Genomic DNA, 18,572 nt, shown 5'->3' with positions numbered 1-18,572 from the left:
CATCTTAATCCTTGAGCCAGAAATTTCCATCATGCTGTAATTAGTTTAGAAAGGAGAAATCCTCTTTTAAGCTCAAAATCACAGGCTTGGTGGTACAGAATGATTTTTGCTTGTGGTGCTTTGAGCTGGTGCTCTGGCATCTGAGGCCACAGCAAGCAGTCCTTCTCTATGGTCCAGCAGTTTCTCTCTTCCCAGAGAATTTTGACAGGTCTCTCTAGTGTGGAACAATTGTATCTGCCCTCATTAATTATTTGTTCAGGCCTGCAATGTCCTGCAATCAGCAGGGTCACTGAGTGAATTGATGATAGGGAAATTATAATGCTGAGCATACAGGACAATTGCCATCTGCTGTCTAAGGTCTGTAATTTAATTAGATTGCCAAACATTCCTTTGGCAGATGAAAATGCAGGAAGCCCAGGGAACGGGGCTCAAGTGGTTAGGCATCTCGGTGTGACCCTCCTCCCCCCTCTTCTCCTTTCCAGCCCCTGCAGATTTACCTGAGCTGCCCTGAAACAGTCCCACTGCAGCACAGGACTGACACGAATGTCTCCTTAAAGCTGCCTCAAGGACAGACCCTCTCTACTGCAAATGCTTACAGCTGCCTGCCAGCTGCCCTGTCCGATCCCAGCAGCTTTTCTGAGTGTGGACTCATCCCCTTTCCCGCTTGTTTTCCAGCTCTCTGAATTCTCCAGGGAAGATCAATCCAGCAATTAAAACATAAGTGCAATAGATGGCTGTGGCAAAAGTCTGTTGAAGCATATAGTCAGGGTGAAGAGAGTCCCACCAACATCTGCTAATTTCCAGGAAGATCTAATTTTGTAGAGGGGAGCAAACATCCTTACTAGGATAGAGTAAATGAACCCCTTAACCTGTCTTGCTTTTGTTGTTGGGAGTGAGAAATATAAGTGCCTAGAGGAGGAGGTCTACAGCTGGTGCTCAGAGCAAGAAATGGCGCTTTATACTGCCTGCTCTAATTAAAAGACTGCCTTCATACCACTTCTTCCTTTAGCTCGAGGTTAATTCACCATAGAATTTAGTCGACTCTGTGCTGAGCAGCACAGGGCTGCTTGGTTGTGTTTTGGGGACATGGACAGTGAGGAGCAGCCAAATTTGCCAGTGCTGGCCATGATGGACAGCCAGGTAAGGAAGAAAGGAATTGATTTACTGGGGGCTGCTAAGCCTATAGACTTACAATATGGTGTGTTGCAGTGTGATTTGGCTGTGTGCCATAATAAACCCTTCCCAAACTTGCTTCTTGGCTTGTCTGTAGGGACTTCAAGAGTAAAAATGTCTTGCTGAAGAACGACTTGACAGCAGTGCTAGCTGATTTTGGACTAGCTGTACGGTTTGAACCTGGAAAACCTCCAGGGGACACTCATGGACAGGTAATCGTTACCTTTAACAATCACATTTTAAAAAGTTGGGATTGCCAAAGCTCCTTGCAAATGGGAGCAGTTTGTGTAGTTTTAATTCTCTGTGGGATACGTATTTTCCATAAAAGCTTGTGGTCAGACATAAACCTTGGAACAGGCAGGGGTGGACAAGCACTGTGTAGAAACCCCTGGCTGTGCCTGACCATCAGGCTGCTTTGATCCGGGTGAGCTGGGAGAGTGCTCACCCTCTTGACCACTGTGCAGGTGAGGTCACCCCTGCCCTGGGGCCAGGCAGCTTCCTCCTTCAGACATGGGACTTGTTGACTTTTTATTGTCTAGGAATTAAATATTCATAGAATCACAGAATACCAGATTGGAAGGGACCTCAAGGGTCATCTGGTCCAACCTTTCTAGGCAAAGCATGACCTAGACAAGGTGTCCCAGCACCTTGTCCAGCCAAATCTTAAAACTGTCCGGTGTTGGGGAGACCACCACTTCCCTGGGGAGATTATTCCAGTGGCTGAATGTTCTCATTGTGAAAAATTTTCCTTTTCCGTCCAATTGGAATCTTGCTGGAAGTAATTTGTGCCCATGATCCCTCATTTTTTCCCATATGACTCCTTGTAAAAAGGGAGTCTCCATCTTCTTTATAGCCATCCTTTAAATACTGGAATATGGTGAGGTCTCCCCTGAGCCTTCCTTTCTCAAATTTGGATAAAAAGTTCTCTCAGCCTTTCCTCATACGGCTTCTCAGCCCTTGGATCATAGAATAGTTAGGGTTGGAAAGGACCTTAAGATCATCTAGTTCCAACCCCCCTGCCATGGCCAGGGAACACCTCTGGGAGCCCTGATCCCTTCCAAAGAACTGCTCCTCAGCTGGGTAGATCCCAGCCTGTGCTGCTCTCCCCGACTATGTTTTTCCAGGTGCAAGACCTTAAACTTGTCCTTATTGAACTTCATAAGGTTCTCGTTAGCCCACTCTTCCGGCCCATCCAGGTCTTCCTGCAGGGAAATGTCCAGCTCCCCACCCAGTTTGGTGTCATCAGCAAACTTCATAAGGGTACCACTGATCCCGTTACCCAGATCATGTATGAAGATATTAAACAGTGTTGGGCCCAACATCAATCCCTGGGGGACCCCAGCTGGAAAAGGAGCTAATGAGCACCACCCTCTGTGTACAGGCAGTCAGGCAGCTCCCCCCCCACTGCATGGACCACCTGTCTAGACTGTAGCACAAATATTAATACTCCTAAATATTAATACTAATACGACAATGCATATATTAGTACTCTGAAAATCATTCACTTAGTTTTAAGAGTTCAGGCAGCGTGGCTGCCTGGGTGACCTTTACCAGCAGCAGATCTTGTGAGCTGGCTGTGCACTACCTCAGCGCTTTGGTACATTTTTATGGGTTCTAAATCTTCTGCCTTTGAATTGCAGTAAGTAGCCCCTCATTCAGCTGATCCTGGGGTCCTTTCCAACCCTCACTATTCTGTGATTCTGTTCTTGTGCTGGTGCACAGCAAGGCCAGCATCCCCTGCTTGTGCCTGTGGGGTTTTCTAAGTGTTCATCTCCAATGCAGGATCCCATTTTATTTTAGCTAAGGAGTGAAATTAGTCCCTCCCAGCTTTCCTTATTTTTGCCACTTTATTTTCATGTTTTCCTGAGTTTTTGCATACCTTTTTCACTTCCTGCCTTTCCCCTCTACCCACTGACTCAGGTAACAGCAAGAACAGATAAGAATTTTCTAAAAGAATGTATTAAAGGAGTTTCAAATCTCAGGTTAAAAAGGTGCATTTGCCCTGGCTCTTCTCACCACTCTCCTTCAGTATGGGCTGTAATTCTGCCACTAATATAATCACAACTATATGACGAGCTTAGTATGGCTGTGGCTGGACTAAACACAACTGTAATGAGGCCTGAGTCCCCTCAAATCGGCAAGAGGGGATCTTTTCCAAACTAGATCACAGCAAGCCAGGGCAGAGTTACTGCTCCTGTGGTTAAAGGAGACCTGTTTTATCCTGGAGTATCAAAACAATACCTTTTCCTACCATTTCAGGATGTATCAATTTTACTCTTTTTTTCATATAGTTAATTTTTTTTGAGTGAAAGGGAGATGAACTTTCAACAACTGTGATAACCAAGTCTGAGTTGACCTCATAATGTTTGTTGTCTCCAAAGACAGCATTTTCTCATGGAGTGTATGCTGCCAGAGCAAGATGCGGTGGGATGCAGGGAAGGCAGGATTCTATCCATACTTACCACACCAGAATGTGTTTAAATTAGACCTGTAGTGTACCCTGAATGAATATCACACACATAGCCATGCATTTCAGCTTTTTCCTTCAGGTAGCTTTTCTAGACTCCAGTGATCTTAATGAGAATCTGCATCAGAAAAAAACAGCTCCCTTTTTCCTGTTTTCCAAGTGTGGTGCAACTTAAGCAGAAGTAGCCTTAAGGCTAATGAAACCAGCTGTCAGTCATCTCCAACCAGCAGAGGCTGACAGGCCTAACTAGAATGTCATCTGAGTTGTGTTTTTTTTCTCTGTAGGTGGGAACAAGGAGGTATATGGCTCCTGAAGTGTTAGAGGGAGCAATCAACTTCCAACGAGACGCCTTCCTGAGGATAGACATGTATGCAATGGGACTAGTGTTGTGGGAACTAGTCTCCAGATGCAGAGCAGTTGATGGTAAGAATAAAGATTGTCTCTTCCCTGGGGATGGCTTTGTTTCAGCTTTGTTTCAGCATTGTTTAGTGGTCCAGACAGTGGACCAGTCTTTGTGGCTTTGTTTTTTTTCTAAATGAGTAATAATGGCATATTTTTATTAAGTAGCTAACCTGTTTTTCATTTGCATATTTTTTAACATAATCTGTCATTCTCTGTAGATAATAACCTTTGTAGCATTCCAAGTCTCAATGTGCTTTTAACTCTGCTGGTTACATTGCAAATTGGCTGAGAACTCGGAGGAGGAATAGGTGATTTCTCCATCAGTGGTGGGTGTCCTGTAGCCCTGAGCCTGCTCTGTGCTGCTCTCTGTGGCACTCTGCATTCCTGTCCATGAACAAGGCAGGCTTTGGGCTCCAGCTTGGCTGTCACACCTCACTTTTGCTGGCAGTGTGGTAGCCTGAATGGAATGCCCAGAAATGAAGCACCTTGATGAAGTAGCAGGAACAAAGGCTGGAAGGATCTTCTTGGGTCAGCAAGTTCATTTCCCTGCTATCATAAGTCGTTAGGTGTTAAATCTTTGACTTTTGCTGATCAAGCCCTCTCTCAGCAGTGGGAAGAGTTTGTTGTTCCATGTAGAGTTTTGGAGGACCTCACTTTCTCCTGCATGATCCAAAAGAATGAACTTTCATGATGTCTCCTTTTCCAGTTTGTTTTTTTTTTAATCCTAATGCTGCAAAATGGGGCATCTTTTCTCTCCAAATAGCACTTCTGCCCTATGGTGACACCCTTGCCATTTGCAGGACGTTGTCCCTGGTCAATGAAGCGATTATTTCATTGTAGTAGCTCCAAGGCTGCTTGCTCCAACTTCTTTCTTCTTTTATGGATATGGGTGTTCATACATGACCAGTACCTCACCTGGACTTCAAATGTTTTTGCCAATCAGTCTTACCACACAGGTGTGTGGTAAGAGAAGGCCTTTTCTTCAGAAACTTTCTTCAGAAATTTACTATCTAACCAGATAAAATGATGGAGGAGTAGGAAGGTATGAGCACAGTAGGGTTTAACAGTGGTACCCATGTAGGGGTGACCCTTCTCTGTTGGACTCCCCAGATAAGCATTTGGATTTTTAGACTGTCATGTTTGTGATTTCCTTCCAACTCTTCTCATGCAGCAGCTGGCCAAGATACTGCAAATGCCATACAGAGTACCATTAAATCAGAGGGAAGACTTCTTTTAGGGTGATGAGGAGTTACATTGAACCTCATCTGTGCTTCTAACTCAGAAGTGATGTTTTGTAAACAACAAATTTGGCTTGGAGATCACCAGTGCAGCTCTCCATAGCCTTGATCCCTCTTGGAGGAAGAGGAAGGGAAGGTCATGAATGTTATTGTGCCATCTGTGGAAGGAGTGTTTCAGTTGGTGTGCCATGTCAACAAGAATAGTTATAAGTTGTTTTAGTTATTTCATTTTTTTGTTTTTTTACCATACCTAAATACCACATTGTTGGCGTCACAGTTCATGACCAACTGAAGTGCTCAGCTCTTACTTTAGTCTGGAAAGACACTCTTGAAATATCTCCACTCTTGAAAGAGGTCACTCTTTGCTACCAAGAAACCATAAGTGATGCCATGGAGCACTCTAAGAAGCCCATCAGTTAAGCTAGGCTGCTGTTTATGAGGAAGTATCTACACATTGCTAAAAGCCAAATGATGTTCCAATATGAAGAAGTTACTGCTACCGTCCAGCATCTGCACTGATACTCGTAACAGTTGTCTCATTCCTGTGGCCCATAGCAGTTCACAGCCATAACTGGTATAACTAAACCATTCAGAAATCATTTTGCACTTAGGAGCTGACACTTGGGATGAGTGCATCTGGCTCCAGCAAGTCAGGGCTGACTCAAACCTGACAAGCCAGATCACAAAGCAAGAAATTTAAGTGTTCTGTGTGCTTGACCATGCTAGTCAGTGCCTAAAATAAAATTATGCTCATGCTGAAACCTTTCTTTAGGTTATTGTGTGTTGAATTGCTATGCCAAAATGTGAGGATGCGCTGATTTGCCCTATCTATTAAAATAAATCATAGACCTCCCTACAAGCCTCTTCAAGGAGGGCATTGGGATTGGGAGGCCCAGCTGAGGGTTCGGATTCTTAACTTGATGAGGTGGAAAATGCATAAGGCAGACAGCGGGGACAACAAAGTCCATTGTGCAGAAAGAATATAAATCACATTTGTCTGCAGTGACATGTGAACTTCAGGTTTTGCTGCAGTGGATTGAGGTTGCTCTGGAGCCACAGCTCACTCATGCATGGGGAGAACGTGACTCTGCGGAGGACATTTCTGTACTGACCTGATTCTTTGTGTGCACCTTAGGTCCAGTGGATGAATACATGCTGCCTTTCGAAGAAGAAATAGGTCAGCACCCATCCCTTGAGGATCTGCAAGAAGTGGTGGTTCACAAGAAGATGCGCCCTGTGTTCAAGGATCACTGGCTGAAACACCCTGTATGTCCCTCCTGGTTAATGGTGGAAAATATTTTCCTGTGTGACTGGAATGAGGGATGTGATTATGCATCACCTGTAGGCTTCAGGGGGAAGCCAATGAGTCCACCCTGGTGCATGGACCTGCTTGCCAGTGCTAAAGAGAGTCAGTGCTGGGAATGAGGGGTCACTCAACACCTTCATAGAATCATGGAATCATAGAATAGTTAAGGTTGGAAAGGACCTTAAGATCATCTAGTTCCAATCCCCTTGCCATGTTCATGTTCCCCTTTCCATTTTTCCTTCTATTTAGAGAGTAAATTAGCAGATTAAAGACAGCCAGTGCTAAACTTGGAGCGTCTGGTGGTATAATAGGATTCCTTCAATATGGTGAAAGAATGGAAAATAAAGTCGTTTTCATTAAGAAAAAGAAAATGATCCATAACATCAGAGATGTGTACCTCACAAACTAGATAGATGCAAGACTTGAACAATTTTTTGAGGAAAAATTAATTAGATGTGAAGCAAGCAGGCAATGAAGCAAAATGCAGCATGGGTTTCCCAGAGGTAGATAATTTCAGGCTTGCATTTTTAATAAAAGATATTATATTTTTCAGACTGGGAAACTAAGCAGATGATGAAATCTCACAGGGCTTCAGAAAGAAGCTAAATGTATCTATTCGAACCAAACTGCCATAGTTTTGGCTAGACTCAGATATATTAACTCCCTGCCTTGAAGTTGAGGGCTGTGGGCTGTAGGTAAAGATGAGTCTTCTGTTCAAATGAGGGTGCAAGTAAGAGCTGCGCTCTTCCAGCAGTGTTGAATTTAGTTGTTCTGGTTATATAGAATCATAGAATGGTTTGGGTTGGAAGGGACCTTAAAGCTTATCCAGTTCCAACCCCCTGCCATGGGCAGGGACACCTTCCACAAGGCCAGGTTACTCAAAGCCACATCCAGCCTAGCCTTGAACAGTGCCAGGACTGGGGCAGCCACTGCCAGTGCCTCATTACCCTCACAACCTGTGCTAGTGCCTCATCACCCTCACAGGGAAGAATTATTTCTTAGTTTCTCTTCAGAAGTGACTGTAAACAAAACAACAGTTTCATAGTAACAGATATGGTGCTGCTGGCCCTTATGGTTTTATCATGGGAATCGCAGTACTTGATGTCTTGTCTCTTAATGCTTTAACTGACAAATCTTGGGCTATATGTTTATATTAAAAAAATACTTTTGAGGCTATGTAAAAAAGCTGTATACGACCAAGCCATATAGTCCTAGAAAGCAAAAGCTTTCAAAAAATCCCAGGACACATATTGAAAGTCACTTTTAATGCTTATCTTGTGATAATTGGCGTAATTTTTTGAATTGCCATGATGTTTGGAAAGTTTCCACAATAAGAACAATCAGCCACTGGAATAACTTTCCCAGGGAATTCATGGATTCCCCAACACTGGACATTTTTAATATTCTGCTGAACAGGGTGCTGGGCTATCTAGTCTAAGTCATGCTTTGCCAGGAAAGGTTGGACCAGATGATCCTTGAGGTCCCTTCCAACCTGGTGTGCTATGATTCTATGAGACCATGGAGAAAATATTCTTAGTTATTCTTTAAAGTGTTAGGCTGTGTTAAGTGAACCTCCTCACCTGCTGCAGACATTCCCTGGAGCAGACTTTGGTGCTGACAGTGCTTTCTCCTCCTTGTTGCCTGCAGGGCTTGGCGCAGCTCTGTGTGACCATCGAAGAGTGCTGGGACCACGATGCGGAGGCTCGGCTCTCAGCAGGTTGTGTCGAGGAGCGCATTGCGCAGATCCGCAAATCTGTAAACGGCACTACCTCGGACTGCCTCGTCTCCATTGTGACATCCGTCACTAACGTGGACTTGCCGCCCAAAGAGTCTAGTATCTAAGTCCTGGTTCACTTTTGTCTTTCCAGACTCAGTGGATTAAAAGAAAAGAAAAAAGAAGGTTTTAAGAAAAAACCCACACAAAAACAAAAACACAAAAATCCAACAAACACATGAATGCAGCTGCTATTTTATCTTGACTTTTTATTATTATTGTTATTATTATTATTATTATTTTTTTGGATTGGATCAATTTTACCAGCACATTGCTCTACTGTATTAAAAAAAGGACATTTCAGCAAGCATTCAGGTGCCGACTAATGAATGCAGAAAAGGTGCAGGTACCTCAGAACCTCAACAAACTCACTTCAGTTGTTTTTATTTTATTCAGTTTTCTGGGTTTCTCTTTATTGGTCTGTCTTCTGAGCGGAGCATCTGTGACATAAAGGAAAACCACCTACCATCTTAGAAAACGCAATGCTGCAAACTGTGGAGGAAACTTAAGACTGTTATGTAAAGAATACACCTTCCTCAAAAGGATTTTTTTCCCCATTTTGTTTTGGTTTTGGGTTCAGTTCCTTTTGGTTCTCGGCTTTTTTTGGAAGTGAGCTTCAAAAAAAAAAACAGCAGATGTGTCTTTTACGGATCTAACGGGTGTCATTGTAACATGGAAAAAAAGTAACTGGGCAGAGAATGTTAATTCTTGATGGCAGAATTGAAGGGGGGAGCGTAGAATAGGGGTGGGGAGAGTGACGTTGGATTTGGCAGCATTTGGGGAAACATCATTTGCTATGGAGCTACTTCTCAGGTAACCATAGAGGAGAGGAAGGACATTTCTGGGCAGAGTATTAACAACAGCAGAGTGTGGAGAAAGCTGAGTTAAAGAGCCAGTGGTTGTAAGCAAGGCACTAGTTCTTTCTTCCTCCAGTATCTCAGGCTTGGGTGGTAACAGAACAAAGCAGAACTATAAATACCTTTTATTTTTCACTTCCAGGTAGTAATGAGAGGGATGCTTTTAAGCCATGTAATTGGAAGAGGTGAGAAAGCGTGTTTTCAGACGCACTTTGGTAAAAGACTGGAAGATGGCAAAATTTTTGCATCTTACTTTATTGTGAGTCAGTTCAGCAAATTTGGCCTTGGGGTTGTTGATCTGTCAGCCCAGGCTCCAGGTGCAGATGGTGGAAAAAGGAAAAGTGTGAAAACTGGCTCTATATTTTTTTTTCCATATTAATTTGGGCTTAGGAGGTGGTGGGAATGCCTGAACCAGTGGCAGATGGCTCCTGTAGCATCTAAGACACCTATGAGCTGCCCAGCTGCAGGAGGCAGAGGCAGCTCAGCAGCAGCAGTGATTATCGCAGCATCTCTCCGGTTTCTTTGACGCTGCTTTCTCCTTGCTCTGTGACAAAACTCTTTTGTCTTAAAGTGGTGCATATTCTAAAATACCATTACTCTTATTATGCCATAAACTCGCTCTAGTCAGTGAATGTTCCTAATGCTGCTGATTCAACATTGAAATATTTTTTTAATTTGCAAAACATGCAATGTTTAAAAAAAGGAAAAAAAAAAACTAAAAAAAAAGGAAAGAAAACCAACAAACACAAAACACACACGTTACGTGGCTTCCGAGGTTTAAACTGAAAAAAAATTAAAAACTTCATGACCACAGACCACCTCAAACCAGAAATACCTCAGAATTTTCTACTTGTATGAGTTTTATTATATATTTTGTTAGTTGTGTTGTCTTGTAGTAAGTATATTTTAATGTAAGTTGGCTTTTATGACAAGGGAGTTTTAAAAAAAGAAAAAAAAAGGAAAAAAAGTTCCAAAATCTTTTAGGAAGTGCTACCATTTTTTTTGTTTGTTTGTTTTATAAAGCACCATTGTAAATAACTGTATACAGTTGTAGAATAACTGCCTATATAAGGTACCTGGGCATTATTCACTCTTATTTGTGAAGGCTGTTTCCATTCTCTGTTATTTTTTTTTGGTCTGTTTTAGTGAAAGGACAGTACATCTTTTTTTTTTTTTTTTCTTTTCTTTTTCTTTTTTTTAATTTTCAATTTTTGTTTTTACTTTGAATATACCATGAATTCTGTGTCTTGCTGGACTGACAAAGTTATGTCTATTGGATGGCCAGAACTTCTAAATTTTCCTTTGTATTAAGCCAAAATGCAGTCCTAAACTGATCACCCTGTAATGAAAATGTAAAAAGTGTGTATTATATAAATGAATTGGACTTCTTGCCACTGCCAAATTGTCAGCGTGCACTCTTGCACAGATATAATTTATTAAGCGAACAAAATGGCTGATTGGAGAAAATATAAAGAAAATTAAAATATATTTCTTGAAAAAATATAGCTTTAAAACCTAGAGGTCACAAATGAGGACATGGTCCTTTATCTTGAAGAGACATTAAGATAATTGCCTTAATTTGTCTATCTGAATAAAGTCTTAACCTATTCTTTCAAGTTACTGAATGTATATTGCATATTAGTATGTACACACATGTAACTGTATTTCTGTGTGTAGGTTTGGAAGTTTCTGTTTCTTGATGTGCTTCTGTTGAGAACACCTTGACAAAACCAGACAGAACGAAACCATTCTGACCAAGTGATGTCCCCAGTGGGGGTTGGCATCTTTGGGCCTGATGCTGCAACATACCTGTGCTTAGCATTAAGCATGTAGGTAGCTCTTCTGGTGTCATGATGTTGGGCGCTCACTTATTGTTAAGTGTGGTTGTAAACATTTGCAGGATCAGTATTTTTCATGTTTAATACATTTCTGCACTGAGATTTATATAAAAATGTGACTATGTTTTAGAAGTGAAGTGATGTAAGGGTTGGGGTGGAGCGTAGAGCAGTTAAGATTGAGTGAATACTTGTTTCAAGATGAGCTTGCTCCCATTTCCCCAGGAATGGGAGCCAGTTCATATTGCTGCAGAAAGAAAAAAGCTGTACTGTCTTTTAACTGTTATCTGTTTGCTGTTCTGGATTTTTTCCTTCAGCGTTATGTGTTATGGCTAAAACAGGCTTATTACAGCAGTTGCTTTTTTATCCTAATTTCTTTAAGAAGCTTTAAAGTATTTATTGAAAGTGCCATATGATTTTAATAGCCTATTAGTCTCTGAAGTCTTCTCTTTTGAGAAAGCATAAACAAAAATTCTCACATGTAGCTTATCTTACTGTGGGGAACTGCACAACTATACAAACTTTGACTGAATGTTGATTGTAAAGTATTATATCTTCCCTGGTGTGATGGTTCCTTATAGATCATCTTGTCAAACAGAATTCAGAAACTGATTTTAAACAGAATTCCTAAATTGTGTGTGTGCTGAGTTAAAAATTTTAAATGTATGTAGGTATGTGTGTCTGTCTTGCTATCGCAGCAAAGAAGGAAATCCTGAGCTTTTGCTTACTTACTGATTTGTACAGCTAAAGCTGTTCTTTCAAACTGGTTTTTATTTTATTCATGAAGATACTCTCTGATTAATTTCTTAGTTTTTCAACACTTGAGCAGTCATGCAGGTAGTTTCCTCATCACTGATCTAGCATATGAGCTCTCACTGACAGCATGATTTTGGTTCTGTTAGTACTGCAGAGTCTTTTTACAAGTCAGCATGGGTACATCCATAGGTGTAGCTGTAATAAGCAATTGTGTCTCTTTCCCTCTTAACACTCCCTTGAATATGATGGGTACAACACCTCTTAAGTTACTTCCCAAGCTCTAAATTTCACTTCCCATTCAGACCTGGAGGATGTAGCTCTTAAAAAACTTTGCTGCAGAACTTTTTGTTGACCTTCCTCTCCTGTATGGCAGTTCTTATGTGAATATGAACCTTGGGTAAAAATTCCCCTTGACTTTAGGAGCCAGGATTCCCCATCAGGATCCCCATCCCCATGTGGTGTAACTCTCTTTATGAATTTATTGCACTGACTGGGCTGGATTCCTAGGTGGAGAATGTTTGAGTTCACATTTTGAATCTGGAAATGCCACAGAAACTAAAATTGCTTGGTTTGATATGATAGATAGTGACTTTCTAATGAAATTGTAGTAGTGCTGCAGGGCTGGAAATTGTGTGTGTCTTATATGCATGCCTATATACCAATCTAGCCATCAGTTAAGTAGTACCAGGCTTATTCATTATGATTAAGGATTTTAGCTAGTCCTGATCACAGTTTTCTGTATTTAAGACAAAAGAAAACCATTTTTTATTCTGTTTAATTTTTCAGCTGCAGTTCTCTTACAGAATATACTATGCTGGATGAAATTACACCTATGGAAATGCTGAGATCTTTGTGTATGTTTGTTTCAAAGAGTAGGTCCATGAGTGCCCCAGTAATTGTACTGCATTTTACTTGTCTCCTGGCTTACTGCTGTTCCCACCTGAAGTTGCTGGTTTCAGTAGGAGCAGCAGAAGCCTTGGGACCCCTTGGTGCAATGTTGCTGGGGAGTATTTCCAGGTTGGCAGGGTCAGGCCTTGCCATGAGGAATCCTGATCCCCTTACTATCACAGCATGGAAACCAGAGAGCACACATTTTATTCCTCTTGTGCTACTTCTAGGCAGACTGTTAGAATTTACCCTGCCTTAGCAGGAGAAGGATCTGGTTTCATTTGGTATGGAAGAAACTCGTATTGCAGAGGAACGTGTTGGTCACTAATGTTGTGATAGTGCTGTTGTTGTAGTCCTCTTCAAGCCACACTCCGCTTGAGAAGTTGCTAAGTAGGAAGTGTCCCACACACTATCATCACTTTTTACATACAGAATATTGTTTGGTAACATTGTAAATAATATATACTATATAATAGAGGAAAATAAGGACATTTTGACTTTTTTACTTTTGGAAAAAAATATATATATTTTAGTTACATATGCAAACAAAAATTCTACATTGTGTGAGAATTTTTTTATACCACAAATTATTTTTGTAATGTCTGATATGTTTCTGCAGGGAAAAGGGAGAAAGGTCTGTGTACGCACAGCAAATAAATATATATATATAATGTTTTAATTAAGTGTGCACTACATCGAAATCTAGAGAATAGAACAAGTTTAGCCTGAAACGAGTTTGAGGCAAAAGTTTGGATGTACTTGGACATGCTTTGAGGGTGGCACTAAGTATATGTTTAGGTTATCTTGCATGTCACATCCTTTCTGCTAAAGTTACTTATTGCTTTTTTATGACCATCTTCAGTTTAACCAGGAAGAGCTTTTTCATGTATTCATGTGAGTATCCATATGTGAGCAGTGTGCCTTTTGGCATATGCCATGATGCTTCAGTGAGTTGTGAAGTCAGGGTGTTAAGAATTTACCAAGACCAAATAGCCGGGCTGATCTCACTCACTGCCATATCCATTTATAGCAGCTTCATCTGCTGCATTGACAATATGATCTGTAAGGAGCTGTTGCCAGTAGAGTCCTGATAAAACCAATTCCTAGAAGTTCCTTCTCTTTGAAGTGACACAACTAATCAGGCCACACCAGAACATGCAGATACATGTTCTGTGTTCCCAATGTCAGATTTCACAGTGTGGGTTTGAGGCACTAAAGTAAAGGAGCACTGTCATGTCCAAAGTCCTACTTAGAAAAGAAACATTCCAGGTTTGCCTAACCAATCCAAGGTATTCTAAAAGTATGAAAGAAGAAACTTTACAATGTATTCTTTTCACTTAAGCGAATTTTTCCCATTGGACCTAAAATTCACTCCAGTCTTTTTGGTTCCCTTAACCTTGATAACACAGTGTCATCGGGGTAAGAGTTACTGAAAAAAGCTTTAAACCAATGTGCCACAATCCCTTGAAGCTGGTTTGACAGTGTGCCTTTTGAAATTAGTGCTTAGGCGACCTCAAGCAGGGTGCTACCATTGTGGAGACCTGCCATCCATGTTCTCAGTGAAATCCTGGCCTTGTGGAAGCCAAGGGGAGAGCTGCCATCCAATTCTGTGGGACCATGAGTGTGTGTTTGTGTGTTCCTGGTGCGCTTTCTAAACACACCTGGTCCTTTACTTACATGGGAATTCTCTTTCAAAACTCTAGTTTTAGGGTGATGCTCAGTTCCCTGACTGAAGCAGTAACCTCTCAAGTAAGCAGTAATCCTTTATGTCAGGACATTTCCACAGAAAGAGGTGATACTTGTGTTATGTCCACCCAGCTGTTCTGAAATGTAATGCTATTCTGTTGTGCCTTTATTTTGACACATAAAAGCAACTGCTGTAACCTTTTTTTTCCCACCTTTTACTAGTTTTTTTCTGTCTGAAAAAAACCACTTTTCATCGCCCAGCTGTTATTTCTGGATGCAGCCTGTGATCCAGGTATTTCAAGAACCAATTACCTCAAACCTCATGTTAAACAGTGTTGCTATCTGGATTCTTGATACTACAATATTGTAACATACACAAACAGGAACCTTGCTATATATGGGTGTTTATATATATGTATCATATACACATATGTATATGTTATATATATGTAAATGGAGCGTAATCCCCAAGGACTGAAGGAAAAAAGCAAAACTATTTTGTTTTCCAATGTTGAAACCAGAAGGGCTTCCCTGAAGCTCTATAATGGCATTGTGCTGGATGTTTATCAAGAAAGTGTTTTCTGAAAAGTGCTTCCTTTATTAGCCTTTTATTTCAGTATTTTAATGAGGCAGATGATGTGATTAAAACACTATTTATGCATTTTTTGACCCATTTTGAAGCATAGGCCTCTTAATCTTTCCAGCTATTAAAAAAACCCAAACCATCAACCAAAACTCAATGTGTAACATTCCAGTAAGGTCAGTATTGCAAAACTAAAAAATGTTCTGGGAAGACTTTATAGCTTCTGTTTTTTTTATTTTTTTTTTTGTGGAAAGAAAGTTATTGGCCATACTTTATGCAACTTTTCCACTGTTTTGAGGAACTGAAGTTTAGCCAGTAACCATCCTAGTCAATTAAAATCCTAATTCAGTAGTCGATGGCATTCCTGTATTGCCACTCCTGTTAAAAACAGAACACCAAAAAAAAAAAACAATAACTGAAACCAAAAATCCAGCCATAGCATAAGAAGAGGAGGTTGGAGCATTTCATAGGTCCAGAACATGAATTTAGTACTAGAGCAACTTTGTGGATAGCAAAAAAAGTATGTTGGCAAGACCTAGAACCTGTCTGGCCCATAACTTTTTTCCAGCTACCTTCTCCCAAGAGCCTTCTCATACAGGCAGACATTCAGTCAGAGTGACTTCTTAATGGTACTTTGCTGAAGAGAATTCTCTTCAGGTTATGTTTTCTGTGGAAAAAAATAAGATAATTTTTGTCATTAACATTTTACTGTTCCCCTCCCAAATGTCTGTTTTTAAAAAATGTATCGATGTAGCTGATGCAACTTTATAGTCAGTTTTAACTGGACAAAACTGTAGCTTTCCAATCCAAATAGTAATGAATTTACTATTATTAGTGATTCACTTAATTAACTACTGGTAATTAATGGCTAGTAATTAATTCACTATTCTGTTATGAAAGGAAGAAGAGGAGATGTTTCTCTTTCCCCATTTTTTCCTCGACTGTCTGATATGTTTGTGGCTGTTGATGGTTTATGATTATCTTCGGTAAATCCTTCACAAAAGTACTAGAATCTCCCAGAAGGAAGCATTTTGCAATGCTGCTGGCCTACCAATGGAATAACTGTGATGCAAAAGTTAATCTGTTGGTGGATGAGAATTGAAGGAGGTGGTTACTGCAAACTAAGTAACATTCTTGACCTCAATTCTATGCTGTAAGTCCGCACAATGCCATTGTCAATCAGCTCAAATTATCTGCTTATGAATTCTGCATGATCCTCATGATAGAGTTGAAAGCCTGATCTTTCACCTGTTAATATTTTCACATTCGTCCTTAAGTTTAACAAATTTTATACTGTAAAGTTGACTTAAGTACAGTTTGATGTCAATTCTTGTGGAAAGAGCTTTCTGCATGTAACATTAGATGCATACAGTTAAACAACACAGCATAGTACAAAACTCACAAGAAAATGTTTTGGCACCAGCAGAACGAAATCTCACCCTAACCATTTGTCATTTTAAACCATCTTATTGTAAGTTTTACCAGCTACTTCTAAATTTGTGCTTTATTTAAAGAAATGAAATAAAAATCCTAAGACTCGTCTAGCGTAGTGAAATATGTGTATATCAGTTTTAGGATAAATAGCTAAGTCTTATTACGCTGTGTTACTTAACTTGTATATATAGAGTATACATAAGAGTTTGCAGTAACCTGTTTCTCCAGGATTTCCAGTTTGAATGGATTTAAACTCAAACTAAGAGATTAAGTAAATGATCTAGAAGATTGCAGAATAAACTGAGTGTAAATTACAGGAAGCTCTATCAGATGGTGAAATAATTTTTAAAGAGTCTTTTGGTCCTTGGCTCAAATTCAATAAGTACTGTTTGTATACCAAGATATGTGAAATGTAAATGTTGTAGGTTATATTTCACTCTTGTAGCTATAAAAATGTAGAACAGAGATAGCTTGTACTACTGAGTTAACAAAAGTTATACTAAAGTATCCTGTTAAAGAAAAAAGTATACAGAGAGTTAAGCTCGTTGCTGTAACCCCTTTTGGATTGAAGTGTGCTGATTTTTTTCTATATGTATATTTTATATATATATATTCTGCAAAAGTATATATATATAAAATGTATATATAAAATGGCCTAATGCAGATATCCATTGTATTGCAGTTATGAAATGAAGACATTTTGGAAAGAACATTGTATCATAGTTCATGAATTTGCAGTGGATCTTTGTTCCTTTTTACTGTGGTATTTTAGAAATGAGTCTCAAGTTTGAAATTAGATCTGCCAAGTTGGAGTTTTGCTGCTTCAGCTTTGCACTGGGTGTCCGAATAAACTTGTATGAATGTAGTATTTGCCCTGTGTGAAGCAGCTACACCCCAACAGATAGGAGGAAAAAACTAGAAAGAACTATTTCAAGTTTATCTTTTTGTATATGAAAATAAACAGTAAATTACAAATAACTGTTTCTCTTGGTGGTGCAGTGTTAAAAATCATTGTTTTTATTGTATTTGGCATCTAGCTGGAGTATTTCCCTTTCTATATAACAATGTTTTGATGTTTTAATGGAATCCCTGCAATCCAAAATCCCTAACCAAATCCCTGAAGAGTCATAGCTGAGGCCTCTACTACCCATCAATTGCAAACTCCTCCAAAGGGAAGAAGGAATTAGCTTGAATCACTGCATCCTTTTAATTGTGTTGCCTCTTCAGCACTGTGGTGAAACTGCTTATTACTCCCAGCAAAGAACCATCCACAGAGAGCATTACATGCATGCTAAGCTGTCTCAATAAAGTCCAGCAACATAGCTGCAACTGACACTGATTGGGGGGTTTAAGCTAAATCCCAGGACTATGCAGAGAAGTGTTTGCCCTTCCACTAGCTCTAGCAGAGGATCAGAGGAGAGAGCAAAGGGCTGTGATTGCTTAAATGGTTCCAATGGTTCCAATCTGAGTTGTAAAAAATTTACCCACTAATACCTTCACAGTCACTGGAAGTGAACATCCAATGTACAACTGCTGTTAGAGCCATGAACAGTATGAACAAGCATGCCCCTGTTCATGGTGTGCCCCCAGATACTGCACACTGTGGTCCTTAACAAGGACAGATGGGTTTTTTCTTTGGTTAAGGGAGGCTGCTAGCAAACCAAACAAGAAACAAAACAAAAAGGTGCCTGTGCTAAAGCTGATCCTCAGCAAAAATGCCTCTTGCTTGGTGCTGGGTTGGAAATGCTTGCAGTGGACCCATGCCATAGAGTTATAGAATGGTTTGGGTTGGAAGGGACCTTAAAGCTCACCCAGTTCCAACCCACTGCCATGGGCAGGGACACCTTCCACTAGACCAGGCTGCTCAAAGCTCCGTCCAACCTGGCCTTGAACACTGCCAGGGATGGGGCAGCCACAGCTTCCCTGGGCACCCTGTGCCAGGGCCTCACCACCCTTTCAGGGAAGAACTTCTCCCTAATTTCTAATCTAAATGTATCATCTACATGAGGCTGTCAGGCACATTAACAGGCACCTGTGAGGGAAACCCGGTGATAATCGGGGTGGTGGTTTTCCTAAGCAAAGGTCTGATGTCAAGTCACCAAATGGTGACTAAACCCAACCCTGCACCATGCCCTGGGGCTGGAGCCAAAGACGATCGCCCCTGGCATTGCTG

General features: G+C 40.6%; 1 protein-coding gene across 1 annotated transcript in view; it reads left to right on the top strand.

Annotated features, from left to right (window-relative positions):
* The window catches only part of ACVR2B (activin A receptor type 2B), a 94,984-nt gene extending 86,498 nt beyond the window's left edge, over positions 1-8,486 (top strand). The window contains exons 8-11 of the mRNA XM_005150027.3: positions 1,271-1,385; positions 3,925-4,063; positions 6,416-6,546; positions 8,234-8,486. Of these exons, the coding sequence (XP_005150084.1) occupies positions 1,271-1,385; positions 3,925-4,063; positions 6,416-6,546; positions 8,234-8,428 (580 nt within the window). The 3' untranslated portion in view covers positions 8,429-8,486. The remainder of the gene's footprint in view (positions 1-1,270; positions 1,386-3,924; positions 4,064-6,415; positions 6,547-8,233) is intronic.
* Positions 8,487-18,572: the final 10,086 nt, after the last annotated feature.

Source organism: Melopsittacus undulatus, chromosome 1, assembly GCF_012275295.1.
Source record: "Melopsittacus undulatus isolate bMelUnd1 chromosome 1, bMelUnd1.mat.Z, whole genome shotgun sequence".
NCBI lineage: Eukaryota > Metazoa > Chordata > Aves > Psittaciformes > Psittaculidae > Melopsittacus > Melopsittacus undulatus.
The sequence above is the reverse complement of the archived record's forward strand: the minus strand, read 5'-3'. Positions and strand labels throughout refer to the sequence as shown.